The following is a 23,798-nucleotide window of genomic DNA, read 5'->3' on the forward strand; positions in this document are numbered from 1 at the left end:
AAAATAAATCGAAAGTATAAATTTTAGTCTTAAACTTATCAAACCACCAATAATTGTGCGTGTTGTGTGTGTGAAATTAACATGAAATGGAAAAAACACAAGGAAAAAGTTTTAAATTATTCATCGGAGTTCTATAATGCCAAAGGAAACTTCACGCTGTTGATTTGAAATATTGGCCTCGAATCTATCGTTAATAATAGGAACTCGTGCAGGATTTTCAATATTTTATGCTCTCTTGAATCGTTACGAATCTAATTCGTTTTTAAAACCCTCAATTTGTGCTAGTTTACCTGTTTATTAGCGTTTGTGTGTATGATTTAGTGTATATTAATGCGTGTTCAGTTTGTGTATTTTGTATTTAGGTAAAAAAAAAACAAAATTCCAAGTTTGTTATTGTGTGTTCAAGTTCAACTTGGCTCGCTAGCGACACAAAGAGAAGATCGAAATTATATTATTGGCTAATGTAATTCATAAATAATAATGTCTACAAATCTATCTCGTATTCAAATGTTCGAATGTGTCCCCAACCAGATGCAATGGAAGAGAACATGGCTTTCACCATCAATCATAAATAATGTTCATGAAAATCTAAAGCGTGCTTCTATCGCCAGACCGTAAAGTGTAACAACTAGAATCTAGTACCTCGCGTATCCATGGCAGGTTGGCTTTGGTGTAAGGAAGATTCCGAGGGGGGGAGTGGGTGGTGCATGACATAGTTGAACAGGAACAAAATCTACAAGGCGAGCGGTTCGAGGGACATTTCTGGAGAACCGCCGCTGCTGCCATTCAGAACTATGACATTGCCATCAGAATCAACATCAACTATGACTGAGTCCCCTTCTTTAATTTCACGTGCAAGCATTTTCTCAGCCATACTATCTTCCAAAAGTCTCATAATAGCTCGTCTAAGAGGTCTGGCTCCGTAGCTCGGGTTGTATCCTTCTTCAACCACCCTATCTCTGAACCTCTCAGTCACCTGAAGTTCTATGTCTTTGGATTTAAGCCTCTCGAAGACTTCCTTTAACATGATATCAGCTATCTCCTTCACCTCAAGCTTTGTAAGCTGCCGGAATACGATCATTTCATCCAACCTGTTCAAAAATTCAGGTCTGAAGTATTGTTTCAGCTCCTCCGTCACCAAGCTCTTGATCCGGTTGTAGCTACTATCCTTCTCATCATAGTCTAGATCGAAACCTATACGACGTCCACCTTTCTCGATTACATTGCTTCCGACGTTTGATGTCATGATTAAGAGCGTGTTCTTGAAGTCTACGGTTCTACCTTTGCTATCGGTCAACCGCCCATCCTCAAGAATTTGAAGCATCATGTTGAAGACATCGGGGTGAGCCTTTTCAATTTCGTCAAAGAGCACAACTGTGTAAGGACGGCGCCGAACAGCTTCAGTAAGCTGTCCACCTTCCGTGTAACCAACATAACCAGGAGGTGACCCGATGAGCTTTGAGACAGTGTGTCTCTCCATAAACTCACTCATATCAAGCCGAATCATAGCTTCTTCAGATCCAAAGTAGTAGGCAGCCAGCGACTTTGCTAGCTCTGATTTTCCTACACCAGTTGGGCCAGAGAAGATGAAACTAGCTATGGGACGGTTGGGATTTTTTAGCCCAACACGAGCACGACGGATAGCACGGCTGATGGCTTTAACAGCTTCATCCTGCCCAATGACCCGTTTATGGAGTCTCTCCTCCATCTTGAGAAGGCGGTCAGATTCATCAGTTGAGACTTTTTCGACAGGGATGCCGGTCCAGGAAGAGACAATGTGCTGAATGTCAGCTTCTGTAACAAGAGGACCAGTGTCCCCTGCCTCATTTTCTGCCTTGGTCATTTCCTTGTTTTTGTCAATAAGAGTGGATATCTGTGCCTTGAGATCCATTTCTCGGTCACGTAGCTCCCCAGCCTAAAAAATTGAACAAATGAATCATGATCCAGGATATGAAAACTAACTGTGAAATAAAATTAGGATCTTTATCTCAACTACCCCGACATCAAATTCAAGTAGGGATTAGAAAATTGTCATTTACCTTTTCAAAATCTTGACTCCTAACAGCTTCATTTTTCTCCTTCGTTATCTGCCTGAGTTCTTTCTCGAGCTCTTTGGCTTCCTCTGGGAGCTGCAAAAGATTAACACATCAAAATAGAATACATGGGAAATGGACTATGGTACTGCTAAGAGATGGCCCCACCTGTGCATGATGAAGTCGAACCCTGGAACCAGCTTCATCAATCAAGTCAATGGCTTTATCAGGTAAAAATCTGTCACTGAAAAATGCAAAGATGGCATTAGAGATGAGCAGAGAGCTCAGGCCTCAGAGTTTGTATCTTTATCGGGATCTAAAGTCAACAAGCATGGATGCAAAGAATCAGCAAACTCGACTTTACATATGATGTATGTATAAATATGGGTGATCCTTTGATGTGATTAATCATTTCAGGCTTATAACAGTCATTGAGTCAATTAGTAAAGAATAAAATGTAGTGCAGCCCCAACTACCTGATGTACTGATGCGAAAGGTGCGCAGCAGCAACTAAAGCTTCATCAGTGTAACGAAGCTTGTGATGAATTTCGTAGCGTTCTCGAAGCCCTTTGAGAATCTGTATGGCTTCGTCTACAGTGGGCTCTGGTACTCTAACAGGTTGGAAACGTCTTTCTAGAGCTGGATCCTTCTCAATGTGCTTACGGTATTCATCTAGTGTTGTAGCCCCAATACACTGCAATGCATTAGTATTTAGCATTACACAACATGATAGAAGACATCCAACCAAAGATGACCCATGCCAACAATGACGAGAAATAAATCACTGATTGGCATATTTTTTAAGCTCTGAGAAAGCAAAAAAAGGTTGAATCTTTTAAGAACATAGATGATGTTTCAAAAGGACCAACAAAAACCTCCATGTTCCATGCATCTTTCAGTATAATATAATGTAAAACTCTCTCAGCAAAAGTAGCCTCAAAATTGATATAAGCATCAATAAATAGACAATTTAAAAGCAGCTACAAATAGATATGATTTTAAAAGTGCATCAACGTCACATTCACGAGCATCTTCATACCATATTGCTGCAACCACAATTTTATATATATAATAAGAAATGAATTACACTGGAAATAGAAAGAAAACACCCAGAGATGAACTCTATCCCTAGCCACAGCTAGTCCCTAGCACACGCTAGTTAACACTCAACAAAGAAAATGAACTGAATGATCCTATCTATCCCCCTCTACAGTCTTATAACCTCCACCGTATCTAGATTCTTCTAGGACTTGTAATCCTTGGGCTTGAATTGGTTAGGCCCAATATCTTAAAACATCTAGCTGTATTTGGGCCCATAACACACATTTTCTCAATTGTCTTATCTTATCTTATTTTATAAATACATCTAACCTGTAATTCACCCCGAGCTAAAGCAGGCTTCAAGATATTTGCAGCATCAATTGCCCCTTCAGCAGCTCCTGCTCCAATCAATGTGTGAACCTCATCAATGAAAAGTATAATTTCATCACTCTGCTTAATTTCCTCCATAAGTTTCTTTAACCTTTCTTCAAATTCACCACGATACTTTGTACCAGCAACAAGAAGACCCATATCCAGGGTTATAACCTGAAATAATCCAAAAACAACATTTATACTTCACTCACTCAAAAATATGGGGAAAATTTGGATTTTAAAAGTATAATGCCAAAGCAAATAGTTGCATTCAACCAATAAATAACAATGAACAGCATGAAAATTACAAGCGCAATACCGAACAAGTTTGAGCCAACCATCATCAATGTTCTTCAATGAAGATCATATGAATCACATACTCTACTCAAAACGTTATGACAATGAATTTGTATGATTAGATGCATGCAACTTCTACCCCAAAATATTCAATGATCTCTGACATATAATATAATATTGAAAAAATATAAAAAATTTGAATTGTTTTGGTAATATTTTTATGGTTTGGGAAAATCATTAAAGGGAAATTGTCTTGTGGTATTATTTTGTGAGATAAAAAGGTATGGTTGAAATGTTTTCTAAGTGGACAATATTAATTAAAAGGCCAGAACATGAAACTTTAGTCCCGTGAATATTATAAAATTATATCTGATTTGATATTTTTGTAAGTGATTGTTATGAGTAAGTATTTTGAATTTTTAATATTGTGGATTGCATTGAAAAATAATATAATAATGAGGCGTTTTCCGGAAAGAGTGCAGAAATGAGCAGAAAAATAATTTCTGGGGAAAGAATGAAATTGCTGATAATGTTTAGTTTTATTTTAGGAAGAAGCAAAATAGTTTCTCAAATTAAAACCAAACAAACTGTTTGATTCTAGTTACTTCAGAAGGTTGAAACCCAACTGACTTTCAGCATTCTTCACTCCCATGTGTAGTCAAAGAATGAAGAGTACCAACAAGAAAATTGCTCAGTTTCCTTTCTAAGTCACCACTTGTAGCTTACCTTTTTACCTTCAATAGTCTCTGGAACATCCCCATTAGCTATTCTTTGGGCAAGGCCCTCTGCAATAGCTGTTTTCCCAACACCAGGTTCTCCAATGAGGCAAGGGTTATTTTTGGTGCGACGCCCCAAAATTTGAATGACCCGTTCAATTTGATTTGCCCTACCAACAACAGGGTCTAGCTTACCCTAAAAAGGAAAAGAACCACAAATCCTGTCAGATGCCTCAAAAATCCAAAATTAATTGTGAAATAGGAAAAAAAATACCTCCTCTGCTAACTTGGTCAAATTGGTACCGTACTCCTCCAATGTGGGCATCTTGTTGCCCGAGCTTCCACCTCCAACACCAGCACCAACAGCTTCAGCACTCTCACCAACCATTCTTATGACCTACTTGCCCAAATTAATCATTCCCTCAGATTCCGTGAAATCATAAAATAACAAGGAAGAAAAAGTAGCAATGCTTGCCTGAGTTCGAATATTACTTGGATCGGCACCTAAATTTTGAAGGACACTTGCTGCCACACCTTCTCCTTCTCTAAGCAATCCCAGCAGCAAGTGCTCTGATCCGATGTAATTGTGGCCTGAATCCAAAACCAAAGCAAAGATCTAACTAAACCAACCTCAATGAAAAATAGCATTAAAAAATCATAGAAAATTGTGAACTAATATAGCCGAAAGGGTCCCTATTCCCTAAGCATCAACGAATAAAGAACCACATGTAAAAATGGGCACTGCAGCAGTTCAACGACAATCTGACAAAAAGTCAAAACGCACACACAGGAGACCATCAAACAATTTACCAAGCTTGCGAGCTTCCTCTAGTGAGAGTTCTAACACACGCTTTGCACGAGGAGTAAAAGGTATCTCAACAGCAACAAATCCACTGCCTCGTCCAATTATCTTCTCAACCTCTACACGAGCATCTTTCAAATTTATTCCCATGGACTTGAGAACTTTGGCTGCAATTCCAGTACCCTCACCAATAAGCCCCAACAAAATCTGCTCAGTTCCAACAAAATTATGGCCAAGACGCCTAGCCTCCTCTTGCGCAAGCATAATGACTTTGATGGCTTTTTCTGTAAACCGCTCAAACATGGCTCGTGGCGCAACTCGTATTTTTCTTCCTTGCTTCCTAGAGGTGGCTAGAAATACCTTTGATTCGAGAGTCTCGGCAGTTTTCTTCACCATCAGGTCTATGGAATTAAGTCCCCGCAACCCAGAGAAACTCCTCATACTCAGAGGAGTAGTTCGTACACTGCACAACATTATAGCTGACCGGTTTGTATTACTAGAGCCCTTTAACTTCACATTATTGACCATGCGCACTGAAGAAGGTAAGTTGGTCGGTTGAATTAAAGCATCTGCCATTGTTTGCCTCTGGGCGATCTGCAGACATGTTATTAGCCATTAGAAAGATAGAACCAGAATTTAAAGATTCACAGTGCAGTTATCACGTCAAACAGCAAAACTTGTACGTGAAAAACACAGATAAATTGAGCACAATTTGATTCTACTTGCATGGAAAATTTATCACAGGTAACATACACAGCAAAGAAAGACCATATACAAAAGAAAGGGGACTTCTGCTAGTTTCAATTTCCATTTGTCCAACAGTTCAACTTCATAAACAACAAGATGATGCCAGGGAGGGGGAGAGAGAGTAATTATAACATGGCATATAATTCAAGTGCCTTTTAGTTTTCTATGTGGAAACCACATAATTAGCTCCAGTGTATTAACAAATTCAAAAGGAGACATGCAAATTCGATAGACCTTTTAATATGGATGTGCTGGATGACATAAAAACTTGATTACGTTGCAAATTTTATTCAAAACTATGATTTCCAACATGAAGGCTACAAAATCATATCAAAATAAAAGTGAGAGCATATCTGAACGAATCACGATCTTTACCACTAGAAAAATCCAACTCGCGGCATACTTTTAGCACTATAGAGCATTTCAAACTAGAAAGCAAGCATTAACTGTGAGGTTCACCAATAAGACAAACTGACGGACTCCAAATAGAAACCAAAACCTAATAGATTGAACAAGTAGAACCATGATTTCATCCACAACAATAAAGTCATAAAAATTTCTCATGCCAAACTAACATAACACCAACTAAAATTCCAACTAAACTAATAGCCTTAATCATGACACGATTGACAAAAGATCCACCTGAACTCTTCATTGAACTCACTATGGGTAATAGGCATGTCTAAGTGTTTTTACTAAAAAGGTTCAAAAATTCTATATTGGGCTGGCATAAATAAAAATAATTCTTTTACAGAGGAGTTTTGCACTCATCTATGAATGATTTATAACCACTGTTTTCTCTTTATACTCTCTTTTTTTTCTTCTCTTCTTTCTGACACCGTAACCCTTTTTCTCCGATACTTAAAAAATTATCTAAAACCCAAAATCATTTTTAAAACATCATTTTAAAATTTAAGCAGTCTACCAATTGCACTGAAAACCTACACAATAGGTCCCAATACCCAGCAAACACAACAAATTTGAACCATTACGGCACAATTCAATATTTAAAGTGACTATACAAACACCATGAAACAAAACTTACGCAAGATAGTTAAAAAGATTCAAAATTTATTCCAATGAAAGTAACCTAGATATCAGGTAAAACTCAAACGCTGTTAACAACCATTCCGAAAATAATTCAAAAGTCCAAACAACAACAATCAATTTAACTAACAACATCACCTACAAACCACAAACTTCCGCTCACAAACAAAGACCAAATTTTTTCAAAACAAAAAACCCAAAATCAAGCAACCCAACTGCAGCAACACCTATAACAGCCGAACTAATCAAACTTCATTCGAATCCCACATAAAATATATATATAAAAAAAACAGCGTCAAAAGTGGAAGCACCTCACCTGAACAAATGTAAACAAGCTTACTCACAGATTGAATCGGAGAGGGAAAACGATTAAAAGGGGTGCGGTGCTTGTTATATAAATTACAAAGAAAAATTAGCTCCCAAAGGGCCAACGATGAACCGTGGACGGCAGAATTTATATAATGTGCGGTGCTTGTTATATAAGTTACATAAATCGCCGCAACTCAACGGTTCACCGGCTTGCACATACAATAAATAGTAAACCTTTCGCTGAAAGAAACCATCCACGACCGTCCGATCAAAATTTGGGGACAAGGGCAAAGTTGTGTCCAATTGGTACAAGTAGCCGGGGGAATTGTTTTTTTTTTTTTTTTAATTCATGTTGCCCATTTTACCCCTGTTATATGAGTGAGAATATGCTCCACCAGGTGTAGCACACCTGATAAAGCTAAGCCCTTAATCAAGGGAGGGCCCACATGATAACATGTGAGTCCCACATATAGTCTCACCCCTGTTCTATTGTCCATTTCCATCGACTGTTATTCAAAGTCAAAGATGAGCTGCTATAAGTTCTTGTATGTTTCCATGGAGAGGAGTAAAATTCTCAAATTTGGTTTTTTTTTAAAAAAAACTAAAAACAAAAAATTCTCGAATTTGGAGTCTTTCGAATTGATAAATTGAAATTTGTTCTTTTAAATGTGCGAAAAATATAAAACAATGTTTTGTTTCGTGTGCATTCTGGATCCGACTGTGGTCGGTGTATGTGTTAGTGTTTGTGATTAATTTTTAGCCGATGTGTGATGAATATGAATGTGTAGAATATAATATTAGAAGGTTTCACTGAATTATAATCATAAGATGTATCTCAAATTATTCATTCTAATGTTCGCAGATTTCTTGTGTGGGTTTTAAAAATTACAAATTTGAAACAATCTGCGTTTTGATAAGTGGATACGAAATTTTGTGACAGTCAATATGACTTGATAAATTTTTTATAGTCGATATGACTTCTTCTGAAAAAATTTTTATAGTCACTATGACTTGATGAATTATCTATATTCACTATGACTTTTTGAATTATTTATAGTCGCTATGACTTTTTGAATTATTTATAGTCGCTATGATTTTTTCTGAAAATTTTTTATAGTCGCTATGACTTGATGAATTATTTATAGTCACTATGACTTGTTCTGAAAAATTTTTTTAGTCGCTATGACTTGATGAATTATTTATAATCACTATGACTTTTTGAATTATTTATAGTCGCTATGACTTTTTTTGAAATTTTTTTATAGTCGTTATGACTTTTTGGATTATTTATAGTCGCTATGACTTTTTTGAATTGTTTATAGTCACTATGACTTCTTGGATTATTTATAGTCGCTATGACTTTTTCTGAAAAAAATTTTATATTCGCTATGACTTCTTGGATTATTTATAGTCTCTATGACTTTTTTGAATTGTTTATAGTCGATATAACTTTTTGTTGTGCTCTAGGAGAAATAACGTAGTGCTTAACATGGAGTACTTAGGAGTGGATCAAGTTTCTAAGATTTTGTCTCATGGGAAAGTCCTTAACCCACTCTATTTGCTAGGTGGTGAGGTATCCCGGGACTGTATTTTTGTCGTCTTGACCTCTTACAGCATCGTGGCTTAGGTATTCCTACAGGGCCGGCCAAGCCTCTGATGGATGAGTAGCCTTATTGATTGCATGGATCGTGACGTATGAGTTAAGCATTCGTTGACGGAGCTGGGTTCCTTCCTATATAATTAAATAGAAAAGTAAACAAATCAATATAAGTTTATTATTAAACATAAAATAAATGAAAAAAAATTTATCTATAAGGGAAATAAAGTGGCAGCAAGCAATCTATTTTAGCTTGCAGTTATTTGTCCTAAGAGTGTAGAGTTTCTGTAGATTGGCATGACTCTCCGTCTTGCATTATATTTCGTCGTATTTTTCTTCTCGTTTTTCTTTTCGCGAGAAGTGCAACTCATCAGTTTCCTCGATGCGTATGTATTTTTCGGCTCTAGACAATAGCTCTTCCAAGGTGTTCGGGGATTTTTCTGCTATAGATTCTTTGAACCTTCTAAGGAGCAAGTTTTGCTGCATTATTCCAGCCAGCAAATCGTGGTTCACGTGTAGGACTTCGTGAATTGTGTGAGTAAATCGTCGAACATATTTCCTTAAACTTTCTCCATCTTTCTGAACGATTGTAAACATATATGCTATTGTTTTTGGGTATTTCTTGTTAATTGAGAATTGTTGGATGAAGCACTCGGTAAGTTGCTCCAAGTTGGCAATAGATCCGGACAGCAGCTTATTGAACCATGTGAGAGCTCGCCCTGATAACGTTGTTCGGAATATCTTGCAATAAGCAGTATCTGTGATGTCATACAAATCTGCTTTTGCGTAGAATTTGTTAATATGATCTTGAGGATCACTAGTTCCATCGAACTCAAGTAGGTTGGGGATTTTAACTCCCTTAGGCAATGATTCAGATAGACTGACGTTAGTGAACGGTCTTTGACGTGCAGACAAGATTGCTGACGAATTCTCTCCAGTTACATATGTGTGAGATCCCTCCCCACGGGTTGTATTAGTGGTTTTGTTTTCGTCAGAGACGTCGTGAGCTATGTGAGAATTTTTTTCACCCTCTTTATGAGTAGTATTTTTCTTGTTCCCCTCAGGATCTTTGCCATTAACTTTAGACTTAGTTTTCTTTGGGTTTTTTTTATCAGGGTCACAAGATGATGACCCTATTTTATGAGCTCTCTTGTCGGTGCTCCGGCGTTGACGAGATGCCACGAACTGAGCGACTGATTCAGTTGCTGCGCGTGCAACTGTTCCTTCCATTAAGACTGTCAACGTTTCTTGGATGAAACTAAATACAAGCGGTGGTTTGGAGATTGGAGGTGAGTATCCATTGCGATTATTTCCTTGATTTGTTTGTGATGGAGTATGCATTCTCAATGATGCAGTGAACAAGTTTTCACAGATGGTGTCAAGCTGATGTAGCAAAAAATTGATATTGCCTGATTAGAGAAAATCTGGGTAACTTGTGGAGATCACATAGCTGGATTAATATTCGAACTGTTCCAGAGACCGAACTTCGTGAGTTGTCACCTGCATCACAAAGAAAAGTGAGTGGCGCCGGGGGTTGCCTGGCGAACACACTCCGACGCTCAAGTCAGTATTTACCCAATAAAAGTTCTAGAGAACTAGAGCATGCGACTATAGAGTTCGTACCTTAATAATAAGAGAAATTGAGCTATTTATAGATAATCAGAGAGTTTCATGGGCTTGAGCCTCTTATGGGCTTTTAGGTATTTATGAGCCTTGATAAAGTGTCCAAATAAATATCGGAGTAATATGGGACCCATATGGATTGAGTCATTGGGCTTGGGCCCGAGAGAAAGTCAAATTGGGTAATAACCCATCACTATTATATATTTAATTGAACTTATTGTAGATAATATGAAGTTATAATCTCTTGGTCTTGTAATATCTTCTTATTATCATAAAAATATCGTTGCTCCAACATGTTATCTTGGGCCAAACTAAATATTGGCTAGCCCTTATCCTCATCATCGAGGGCTTCAGCCCAAATTCCCAATTAAACTTCCTTTCATTATTAATACTAGTATTTTGGTGCACGCGTTGCGTGCTCGTACATTTCATTTTTTTAACGAAGACATTAAATAATAAATTGTAAAATTAAAAAATAATAAAAATATAACGTTTTCCTAAATAAATATTCATAAAAAATATATATATCTTTTAAAGTAAGTGTCATTTTTGTAAATAAAAGAATATCAAATGACACAAAATGAGCATCTAATGGCTAGAAAAGAGGAAACCGTATAAAATGACTATTTTGCCCAATAATTTTGGTTTTATTGAAAATTAAGTTAGGAGATAATGATAATTTCAAATCAAGCTTCACCAATTAATTGGAAGTTTGTTAATTAGAGGATTTCTACTTTAATAAGATAGTAAGATAATTATTATTATCTCTGTTATCTTTGTTATTTTATTAAAGTTGAGATAGATATAATAACTGCTTTTTTTTTTTTTTTTTTTTTATCTAATGTAGGAACACCAAATTTTTTGCTCATTTTACCTTTCATTTTACTTTTTTTCGTGAAAAAAAAATTGTGCACATTTTGAAAAACATCTCACTTGAAAATACATCAATCTCTACACCTCACTTTCCCCAAAAAGTGGAATTCAATTACTGAACCACCAACACTTCTAAAAAAAACTGAACCATCAACACGTCTATTCATATTTTCACACGCAAAGCGTGTGCCTATCTCGCTAGTTATTATTATTATTTTGAGTTGGAGGGAGATTGCAATTGGTTTTCCGTTCGGATTTTAAGTTTTATATCGTACTTGAGATTTTGATGTCAGTAAGTGTTGAATCCTAACTTTTGGTGATAACAAAACAATACTTCGTTGTTTTAGTATGGCCGCCGCTTACATGTAAAACAGGAGCTCAAGAGAAGTCTACCAACTCCAACATATCAGCTGACCAAGAGATATCTACTGGAATGAACAGTATCAGCTGATATTAGCACGTCAACCGTTATCTATCAACCGATCTAAGAACATCAACCGACGTATGCTCAACTGATCTGGGTTATCAAAGCAAGGATATCTACTGAACTCACAAGTTGACAGAATATCTATCGTACTCAAGAAGTCACGAATTCCCAGTTTCTCGGAAGGTTGACAAGACAACTTAAAAGAAAAGGACGAAGCATTTAAGGAGCCGTCTGATAAAGTAAGAAAAACCATAAATAGCATTTAATGTGAATGACACATTGAATAGACAATTTAAGGCGCTCCTAGCACAGATATTCAGAAGATATTATCGCATATCACAAATCAAGGACTGATATCTGACACTCTAGACGTTTTCCTACCGTTGTCAAAAGGAAGAAGACATTGAGCAAGCTACTATAAATATCAAAGCTCACTCAGAAGAAGACAGAGAGCAACGCTTGAAAGGATTTGCATACTTGAGCACTTGAAACCACTTCTTGAATACTCTACCGCTCACTCAACCCTTCGCTCAAAAGCTTATCCGATCTACAAAGAGATCTCTACAAGGGTTACTCAAATCCAACCATTGTTTTAAGAACACTATCTATTACAAGGATTTGAGATTCTAAGCTTTCAAGAAACTTAGAGTACTATCATCATCAACCAAAGAAAGTTTGATAAGAACTTAGAATCTTATCAGTGTGAATCTGAAAGAGTGGGTGCCCGGTGAGCCAACTTGTGGCTAAGGGCTTTGATGACTCTTTGTATAAACAATCTTTTGTTTAATATAATTTACACTTTTATTAATGGCAATGACTTTATCTTTCTTCATATTGTTATATTGTGATATACTATTGTTGTTTTGATAAAGACCTTGAATATACTATAGTGTATGTAAGATGTGGTAGAACATGGGGATGTCTATCATGAAACACATCTTATAGTCACTGTATATTCTAAACTGTTCCTAGTCGATTGAGCCGTCCGATAATAAGGATAAGGATCGCTCGAGTTTGAGACTAGCATTTGCGATGCGGAGTACCACGTTTCATTGGTAAGGAACATAGAGATGTTCGAAGCATGCAAATGGATATTCATATGATGAATGATCGAACTACCCTATCCGGACTTTCCAAGTGGTTATCACTTATCGAGTGGATAAAGTCCGCGGTCTTGGTTGTACACCATTAGTCCTTACTACTTGAGACATCATTGAGACTCTATATGCTAGTACTGTGCTTTGACTCGTTTACCGACTCTATTGGGGTCATCAGGTGTCGGGATTGGGTACAGTTACAACACATATAGGAGTCGATGCTTTGTTGTCAAGGATTCACCACATACTTGCGAGTGTGGATATCCTATGCGATCTGAGGAGATATTAGTGTAACGAATCTCTGGCCAGAGTACATGATGTGATTTAAGAAATGGTTTCTTAGTAGCACATGCGATGTCACTATTTGATCTTCAAGATGCATTGCATAATTATCGAATCTCGAGCGACTCTCGATATACCAATGGTTGTTGATTCGATCGGGATATTTGGATGAAGGGACCGTACTGTACGCTAACCAAAATCTACTGGTTCTTGTAGGCACTATCAGTGATACCTAGGGAATCATGGGGCGATGTTGCTAGGCGCTCATACCATGATTCGATGGGCAAGTCGGAAATTGTTGTTCCGAGTCACAAGGAGTTGTGAGCCCACGGCTAGCTGTATCCCTGAACCATTGAGGGTCACACAGTATAATGGTTTTTTAATCCCCGTTGAGATAGTTAAATTTAAAGAGTTAAATTTAATGAACAAAGAAGTTGGACTTCTTATTTAAGAGTAGAGGAGTAAGACTTCCTAAAATGACATAGGGATGGCCATTTTTGGAAATCACTGAATTCGGATTCAGAAAAATTTATCTTGACTTTAAAAGGTGCAGAAATGGTTTCTGTGCACATTGGTGAAATCGGTTTATCAATCGGAGTCACGATGAATTTTATATTAATTTCTGAACATGCGGGCTTTGCTTGTCGGGCCTGAACTTATGACTAATGGGCCCTAAGCTGTTAGTGGCCTACATTATAAATAAGTTATTGCAGTACAGAAATTACATACAACAAGGTCACAATTTTCGAAAACCTAAGTAATTTTCTAACAAGTGTGGCCCCCCCCCTGTCTACTCGAGAAAAATCCAGCCTGTGATTTTGAATTACAGTCTGGTTTAATGGATCAAATTCGTTAATCTCTTCGTAGAAACTTCTGATAGATTTTCTAGTGCAATCTATCAGAGGGATTAAATATCTATTCGTGGACCTGATTGAAGAACAGTTCGTCCATCAGTTCCAGGGATATACAACAAGAGCAGAGAAATCTGTTGGTGTCCAAAAATCTCAATTCGAGATTAAAGGTAAAATTTTATAATTGTTATTTAATTTTACACACACAATTTAATCGTAAGGTTGATACCCATTATGGAATCGTTCCATATAAAAATTTTAAACTTCCGCTGCACCGGGTATCAATCCTGATTGATCTGATCGCTGCGTTTTCCAACAGTGGTATCAGAGCCAGGTTGCTCAAATCAAGCGATTAAATTAATCCATTGTACAAAAATTTTTTTAGGCCTCGGTTTTTGAAACAAAATAAATATTTTAAAAATAAAAAAATTATTTTTTTTCGGGCAAAAACCCGGGCAGGGGCAGCGCACGGCGCTGCCCTGTGCGGTGCTGCCCGGCGCAGCGCTGGGCGCAGCGCAGGGCAGCGCAGCGATCGTCGCTGCCCTAGGGGCAGCCGGGCTGCCCGGCCCGGGAACGTCCCGGGCGGCCCGCGGGAAAAATTATTTTTATTTTTTTTAAATTAAATTTTAATATGTTAAAATCTATTTTTGGTCCGATCGAAAATTGTTTTGATTGGTCCACGAGGCGTCAGATCGAATTGTTCGAGTCCGAAAATTTTAAAATTGATTTTTGGATAAATTTGAATTTTTGGAAAATTTTAATATTTTATCCTTTAATTGAATTTTGAAATTAATTATTTTGGGTACAATTGATGATAAAATATGATCTTATGGATATATTGAGTAAAATATGATTTTATGTATAAAATTGGATTTTATAGATAAAATATGATTTTATTTGATAAAAAGATAAAATATGATTTTATATGTAAAATAAGATTTTATGTATGAGATATGATTTTATCCTTTTAAATTTAAATTGCCATTGCATGTTATCCAATAAATTAATTTTGAATTAAATGTTATTGGATAAGGATGATCGATTGCCATGACCAATTTTGTAGGTGTATGTTAGGAATTTATATTTGTTTTTATTGTTGTTGGTTTTATTAATGGGCCTGGTTTATGGCCCAATATGAATGTCATATGTAATAAAAGTGGGCTTGGTTTATGGCCCGTTCCCACCCCTTAAAAATGTATCCCCTACTTGTCATTGTTATTTATTGTAAATACATTAGATTTAGTGGGAGATCAAGATTTGAAGATGGAGGTGGGTCCAGCAGACAATAAAGACAGAAGAAATGTAAATTGGAAGCAAATGTAATAGAATTGCATTGCATACTGCATATTACCTAGGATTGGACTAAGACTCGTGATTGGCAACCACGGGTCGGTTAGAAATGGAATCGATCATCCTATATAATATGTGATATTATAGTTGTATGCATGTTTTAGACATAATTGTGTGAATCCGGCAAGCATACAAAATTTTTAAAAATGATGAGACAAATTTTTATAATTAAAAATCCCTCATTTTAAATATGATTTAAAATTGATATCAAGATAAATAAAGGAAATTTAAATTTGTTTAAATGTTCCTACCTTCCATCAACGATCAATGTATGAGATGCTACCCGCGGATACGGTCCGGCTCATATTATTGGGGGGGCCCGTTCGTCGGAAAGCTGTACATTGGATCGACACATGTTGTAAGTTGGTTGGAACTCCCATGGGATCGGCTCATATTATTGGGGGATCCACATGGCGACCGTCCATCACAACTTAATATTTATGGGTCATCTTGACATGTCACAATAAACGGCGTCATATTATTGGGCCCTTATTGGACATGAGGTAAAAAACATGGAGGTTGCTTTGGAAGCAATTGGGCTCTACCATTTGAAAATTATGGTTGGCTGATATTATTCGGGACCATAAGTTTGTCATTTGGACTCCATGTTCTCACTAAGGAAAACAGTTTCCCGTTTTCACTAGAGGGTAGTGAAATCATTAAAATAGTGGGAGTGAGATTCATAAAATAAAATTTGCCTATTTTATGTCTTAGTAAATTTCTTAAACAATCACTGATATTTGTCTGTTTCTTTTCAGTATTTCATACGATGAATTCGCGTAATCCACTTTTCTCGATCCTCGAACAAAATAAGTTGACTGGCGCAAACTATACGGAATGGTTCCGTAAGTTGAAGATTGTCTTGACTTCGGAGAAGATGCTCTACGTGTTAGAAAAATCTCCTCCGAAGGAAGCACCAGCTGACGTAAGTCCGGAGGAGTTAGCCAAGCTTGATACATGGTGGGACCATGATATCAAGACCAAATGCTATATGCAAGCCTCGATGTCTGATGAACTCCAGAGGTGATTTGAGGACACCGTGAATGCTGCTGACATTCACGTTCAACTCAAGGAACTTTTTGGGGCTCAATCGAGGGCTGAAAGGTTCGCTACTGTAAAGGAGCTAATGACGTGTCGCATGCGTGAAGGGACTTCGGTCCGTGATCATGGGGTACGAGTGATTTGGCTCATACAGAAGTTGGTAACCCTTGATTTGGTGTTGGAGCATGAACTCAACGTGGACTTACTACTTCTGTCTCTTCCTTCTTCGTTTGACGGATTTGTGGTAAATTTCAATATGAACAAGATAGAGGCCTCCCTTGAAGAGATGGTCAATATGCTTGTGACATATGAATCCACATTAAAGAAGGATAAACCGGCTTTCTTGGTGGGCTCCTCTTCTTCTGCTAAGAAGGGGCCAAGTACAAAGGGTAAGAAACGTTCTGCCCCACCCAAGAAAGTCGAACCCGAGAAGAAGTACAAGACAAAGGCTTCAAACATGGAAAAATCCAAGGATGTTTGTCATTACTGCAAGAAGCCCGGTCATTGGAAGCGTAACTGCAAGGAATATCTAGAGCAGTTGCGAACTGCAAAGGGTATGTTCTATATTGAAATAAATGTTTCACTTAATACTACTTCTTGGGTATTGGATACCGGATGTGGATCTCACATTTGCAATGATTTGCAGGTGATGACAAGAAGTCGCAGGCTTAGGATGGGTGAGACCCAGTTGAGGCTCGGAAATGGTTCCAGAGTTGAAGCAAAAGCCGTGGGAGATGTTTATTTAATTTTGCAGAACGGTTTTAAGTTACTTTTAAGAGATGTTTTATTTGTTCCGGATTTAATTAAAAACATTATTTCTGTTTCTATGCTTGATAGAGATGGTTATTCTTGCAATTTTGTGAATGGGATTTGCAATATTTACAAGAATGAATGTTTAATTGGAAATGGACAACTTGAAAACGATCTATACAACTTAAAACTAAAAGACGTTCCAATAAATTATGTTGATAAACCGGCAACAACAAACAAAAGGAAAATCGATAGCCAAAACCCGGCAAACCTTTGGCACGCTAGGCTAGGTCATATTTCCTCAAGGAGGATGAACAAGCTAGTGGGAGAGGGCATGTTTGATATGTCTGATATTAACTCTCTACCTACTTGTGAATCCTGCCTAAAAGGAAAAATGACTAAATCTCCTTTTAAGGGGAAACCTGAGCGTAGTCAAAATCTGTTGGATTTGATCCATACAGATGTTTGTGGTCCATTTAGAGTTGGGACTCAATATGGCCACACCTACTTCATTACCTTTACTGATGATTATTCAAGGTATGGGTATTTATATTTAATGAAATATAAGTCTGAAGCATTTGAAAAGTTCAAAGAATTCAAGGCTGAAGTAGAAAACAAGCTAGGTAAAAATATTAAAGCACTTCGATCGGATCGAGGTGGAGAATACTTGAGTACCGAGTTTTTGGACTATCTAAAAGAGAATGAGATTCTCTCTCAATGGACTCCTCCTATGACACCACAGCTTAATGGTGTATCGGAGCGTCGTAATCGAACTTTGTTGGACATGGTTCGATCCATGATGAGCTTCACTGAGCTTCCACCTTCGTTTTGGGGCTATGCGCTTGAAACGGCGGTATTGTTGTTGAACAACGTCCACACTAAAGCAGTGGACAAAACACCATACGAGTTATGGAATGGCAAAGCTCCTAAGTATTCGTACTTAAGGATTTGGGGATGTCCTGCTTACGTGAAGCGGACAGTGGGAGATAAGTTGGATAGTCGATCCAGCTTATGTTATTTTGTAGGGTATCCGAAGAATTCAATCGGATATTATTTCTATTATCCTGCTGAAACAAAGGTGTTTGTTTCAAGGAATGCCACCTTCTTGGAGAAGGAGTTCTTATTGGATAAGAAAGGCGAGATGATGGAACTCGAAGAAATTCGAAAAGAACCCGAAATACAAAATAACGATCCGATACCTCAGGAACCATTGCTGGACACGCCTGTACCTAGAAGATCCGAGAGGACTTCTAGACCTCCTATTAGATATGGTCTTCTTCTTGAAGGGGATCAAGATGAACCCGATGTTGGATGTGATCCAAGAAACTTCAAGGAAGCAATTTCTGATGCGGATTCAAATTTATGGCTTGAAACTATGCAGTCGGAAATAGATTCGATGCATACAAACCAAGTTTGGCCTTTAGTAGATCCTCCCGATGGAATTGTTCCAATAGGGTGTAAATGAATCTACAAGAGAAAGCTTGGGCCTGATGGTAAGGTATTGACCTACAAGGCGCGATTGGTGGCAAAAGGTTATACTCAAAGACAAGGAGTTGACTATGATGAAACCTTTTCACCAGTTGCAATGTTCAAGTCCATAAGAATCCTTATTGCCATAGCTGCATGGTATGACTATGAGATATGGCAAATGGATGTGAAGACTGCGTTTCTTAATGGAGACATTAAGGAAGAAATCTATATGAAGTAGCCTGAGGGGTACACATCCATGGGAAGCGAGCATAAGGTATGCAAGCTTCAGAGATCAATTTATGGTCTAAAACAAGCATCAAGAAGTTGGAACCAAAAATTTGATGAAACAATAAAAGATTTTGGATTCATCAAGAATCCGGAGGAACCATGCGTGTACAAGAAAGTAGTTAAGGATGCTGTGACATTCTTAGTACTTTATGTTGATGACATCTTACTCATTGGGAATGATGTAGGATGTTGCAGTCAACAAAGATATGGTTATCAGGTAGATTCTCGATGAAGGATTTGGGTGAGGCATCCTATATTCTTGGGATACAGATCTATAGAGATAGATCTAAGAGAATGATAGGACTCACTCAATCAACCTACATCGACACCATATTGAAACGGTTTTCAATGGATGGGTCCAAGAGAGGACATCTACCCATGTGTCATGGAGTTTCTCTATCCAAGTCTATGTGTCCCAAGATTGATGAAGATATAGAGAAAATGACACATGTACCATATGCGTCAGCCATAGGTAGTATCATGTATGGGATGATATCTACCAGACCGGATGTAGCTTTTGCTCTGAGTGTCACGAGCAGATATCAAGCTAATCCCGGTCAAATGCATTGGAAAGCCGTGAAGGACATTCTTAAGTACTTACGAAGGACTAAGAATATGTTCATGGTATATGGAGGAAGAGAACTAAAATTGGAAGGCTATACCGACTCTAGCTTCCAAAGTGACGTGGATGACTCGAAGTCAACCTCTGGATTTGTGTTCATGCTCAATGGCGGTGCTGTCTCTTGGAAGAGTTCCAAGCAGGACACCACAGCGGATTCCACCACTGAAGCTGAATACATTGCAGCATCAGCTGCTGCTAAAGAGGCCGTTTGGATGAGGAATTTCGTCCAAGAGTTGGGCGTCATTCCTGAAGTTGTTGGTCCAGTCCCGGTGTACTGTGACAACACGGGTACCGTTGCTCAGGCAAAGGAACCAAGGTCTCATCAAAGATCCAAACACGTACTGAGGAAATACCACATCATCCGGGAAATTGTGGAAAGAAGAGACATCACTGTCGAAAGAGTGGCCTCTGCAGACAATATCGCTGATCCACTTACTAAGCCCTTGCCAGGACCATTATTTGACAAACATCGCGAAGCAATGGGTCTACGTAGTATGACTAGTTGGCTATAGGGCAAGTGGGAGATTGAAAGAGTGGGTGCCCGGTGAGCCAACTTGTGGCTAAGGGCTTTGATGACTCTTTGTATAAACAATCTTTTGTTTAATATAATTTACACTTTTATTAATGGCAATGACTTTATCTTTCTTCATATTGTGATATTGTGATATACTATTGTTGTTTTGATAAAGACCTTGAATATACTATAGTGTATGTAAGATGTGGTAGAACATGGGGATGTCTATCATGAAACACATCTTATAGTCACTGTATATTCTAAACTGTTCCTATTCGATTGAGCCGTCCGATAATAAGGATAAGGATCGCTCGAGTTTGAGACTAGCATTTGCGATGCGGAGTACCACGTTTCATTGGTAAGGAACATAGAGATGTTCGAAGCATGCAAATGGATATTCATATGATGAATGATCGAACTACCCTATCCGGACTTTCCAAGTGGTTATCACTTATCGAGTGGATAAAGTCCGCGGTCTTGGTTGTACACCATTAGTCCTTACTACTTGAGACATCATTGAGACTCTATATGCTAGTACTGTGCTTTGACTCGTTTACCGACTCTATTGGGGTCATCAGGTGTCGGGATTGGGTACAGTTACAACACATATAGGAGTCGATGCTTTGTTGTCAAGGATTCACCACATACTTGCGAGTGTGGATATCCTATGCGATCTGAGGAGATATTAGTGTAACGAATCTCTGGCCAGAGTACATGATGTGATTTAAGAAATGGTTTCTTAGTAGCACATGCGATGTCACTATTTGATCTTCAAGATGCATTGCATAGTTATCGAATCTCGAGCGACTCTCGATATACCAATGGTTGTTGATTCGATCGGGATATTTGGATGAAGGGACCGTACTGTACGCTAACCAAAATCTACTGGTTCTTGTAGGCACTATCAGTGATACCTAGGGAATCATGGGGCGATGTTGCTAGGCGCTCATACCATGATTCGATGGGCAAGTCGGAAATTGTTGTTCCGAGTCACAAGGAGTTGTGAGCCCACGGCTAGCTGTATCCCTGAACCATTGAGGGTCACACAGTGTAATGGTTTTTTAATCCCCGTTGAGATAGTTAAATTTAAAGAGTTAAATTTAATGAGCAAAGAAGTTGGACTTCTTATTTAAGAGTAGAGGAGTAAGACTTCCTAAAATGACATAGGGATGACCATTTTTGGAAATCACTGAATTCGGATTCAGAAAAATTTATCTTGACTTTAAAAGGTGCAGAAATGGTTTCTGTGCACTTTGGTGAAATCGGTTTATCAATCGGAGTCACGATGAATTTTATATTAATTTCTAAACATGCGGGCTTTGCTTGTCGGGCCTGAACTTATGACTAATGGGCCCTAAACTGTTAGTGGCCTACATTATAAATAAGTTATTGCAGTACAGAAATTACATACAACAAGGTCACAATTTTCGAAAACCTAAGTAATTTTCTAACAAGTGTGGCCCCCCCCTGTCTACTCGAGAAAAATCCAGCCTGTGATTTTGAATTACAGTCTGGTTTAACGGATCAAATTCGTTAATCTCTTCGTAGAAACTTCTGATAGATTTTCTAGTGCAATCTATCAGAGGGATTAAATATCTATTCGTGGACCTGATTGAAGAACAGTTCGTCCATCAGTTCCAGGGATATACAACAAGAGCAGAGAAATCTGTTGGTGTCCAAAAATCTCAATTCGAGATTAAAGGTAAAATTTTATAATTGTTATTTAATTTTACACACACAATTTAATCGTAAGGTTGATACCCATTATGGAATCGTTCCATATAAAAATTTTAAACTTCCGCTGCACCGGGTATCAATCCTGATTGATCTGATCGCCGCGTTTTCCAACAGAATCTAGGAGTTACATCTTGGGCATTTGATAAGTCCTAACTTGGATCGGGTGTATTGCACGTCGTTGTAATAACCAAAATCTTCTAGTGTATCCTTCCCGTGAGGAAGAAGGATGACGTAGGAGATTGAGCTCCGAACATCCATAATATATCGTTGCTTACTTACACTACTGCATTACACAATTTCATCATTATCATCTAGTTTAGCAAGAGCTATTTCCGCATTATTTAAGTTGCTCTTATATCTCTAGAAAGTTAAAGGAAAATTGGTTGAGCGAACTAACATTTGTTCAATCATATTGCATTAGAGTCAAATATTTTTTGAGTGTGTATTCACCCCTCCCCCCCCCATCTACACACACATTCGATCCCCAACAAGTGGTATCAGAGAGGGTTTTTCTTTTAACTGTTGATACTCATCATGACTTCATTAAACAAAATCTCTATGTTCTCTAAAGAAGATTATGATGACTGGAAAATTCGTATGCAGACACATCTTTCTGCTCGAGATGATGATATGTGGTACGTTATCACTAACGGACCCATGAAGATTCTCAAAGTCAACACTGTTGTAGCCATATCAGGAGGCGAACCACAGATGGTTGAGAAACCCAGAGCAGAATGGAGTAATGAAGACAAAAATAAAGAAAATCTTGATAACGTGGCTAAAGATATATTGTACAGAATGTTGGACAAAAACATGTTTAGCAAGATCAAGACGTGCTCAACCGCCAAAGATATTTGGGAGAAACTCACTCAAATGTGCAAATGGAACGATCAAACTAAATAAAACAAACTCACTGTAGCCATTCATATGTTTGACAACGCCAAGATGAAACCAGGAGAAACAATGACTGAGTTTGATGAAATATTTTGCAATATTATTTGTGAATTAATTGCTCTTGGAAAATTTATAATAATCGTGAAATTTCCTTGAAGGTTATGCGAGCATTACCCAGAGAATAGGATGTCAAGACCATAGCTATGAGAGAATCAAAAGATCTAAACAAACTGGAGCTTCATGATCTATTTGCAGATCTCAAAGCATACGAGTATGAACTCGGAATCAGAACAGAGGAAGATACATCTGTCTCGAACCCCACCAAAGCACTGACATCAACTATCTCACCTCAGCCGACTGAGGAAGCATCAGCAAATAAGACAGCTGAGCAGATGAGTGGAGAAACGATGTCTCTTTTCATTAAAAGGTTTGGTAAATTTATGCGTAAGAATAACACAAATTTTAACAAATAATATTATAAACAAGACCATACAGAGGATGGTCCTGCATGATTTAACTGTGGCAAGCAAGGCCACTTCATTGCAGATTGCACTAGGCCTAAGAATGATGAGAGGAAGCAGCATGTTGAGAAGAAGAAAGGCAAGGAAGGAAGAAGAACATTCCGAAAGAAAAAGGAACAAAAAGTGCTAGTTGCAGACGAAGAAAAAAACAAATGGGCAGAAACAGAATCCGAGTCATCCGATACAGATAGCTCATCTGAAGAAAGTGAAGAAGAGCAAGTACAATGTCTTATGGCTAACTCTCAGAGTGAAGAAGATGATACTGAGGTATTCAACTTTAACTCATCTGAATTTACACAAGAAGAACTTGTTCAAGCACTGAATGATATGGTCACTGAGTATAAGAAGCTTTCTACATCATTTGAGAAAGTAAAAACAGAAAAGGCATATCTTATTGATAAGTCAAGGGAATCTAGTTGTTTACAGCAAAAAGAACCTGACGGTCTAAGGACTAAGCTAAACCTGTTGGCAGCTGAGAATGATGATATGAAATGAGT

The 23,798-nt window shown here is 37.8% G+C and overlaps 1 protein-coding gene across 1 annotated transcript; it reads right to left on the reverse strand.

The window, feature by feature from the left end:
* Positions 1-432: 432 nt before the first annotated feature.
* LOC140880280 (ATP-dependent Clp protease ATP-binding subunit ClpA homolog CD4B, chloroplastic-like) lies at positions 433-7,636 on the reverse strand. Its single transcript, XM_073284587.1, has 10 exons — positions 7,372-7,636; positions 5,270-5,855; positions 4,935-5,050; positions 4,734-4,856; positions 4,470-4,655; positions 3,405-3,620; positions 2,510-2,727; positions 2,202-2,277; positions 2,040-2,129; positions 433-1,915 (listed from the first exon to the last, which is right to left on the reverse strand). The coding sequence occupies exons 2-10, from the start codon at positions 5,835-5,837 to the stop codon at positions 734-736; spliced, it is 2,775 nt and encodes a 924-aa protein (XP_073140688.1). The 5' UTR covers positions 5,838-5,855; positions 7,372-7,636; the 3' UTR covers positions 433-733.
* Positions 7,637-23,798: the final 16,162 nt, after the last annotated feature.

This window comes from Henckelia pumila, chromosome 2, assembly GCF_033568475.1.
Source record: "Henckelia pumila isolate YLH828 chromosome 2, ASM3356847v2, whole genome shotgun sequence".
NCBI classification, from domain to species: domain Eukaryota; kingdom Viridiplantae; phylum Streptophyta; class Magnoliopsida; order Lamiales; family Gesneriaceae; genus Henckelia; species Henckelia pumila.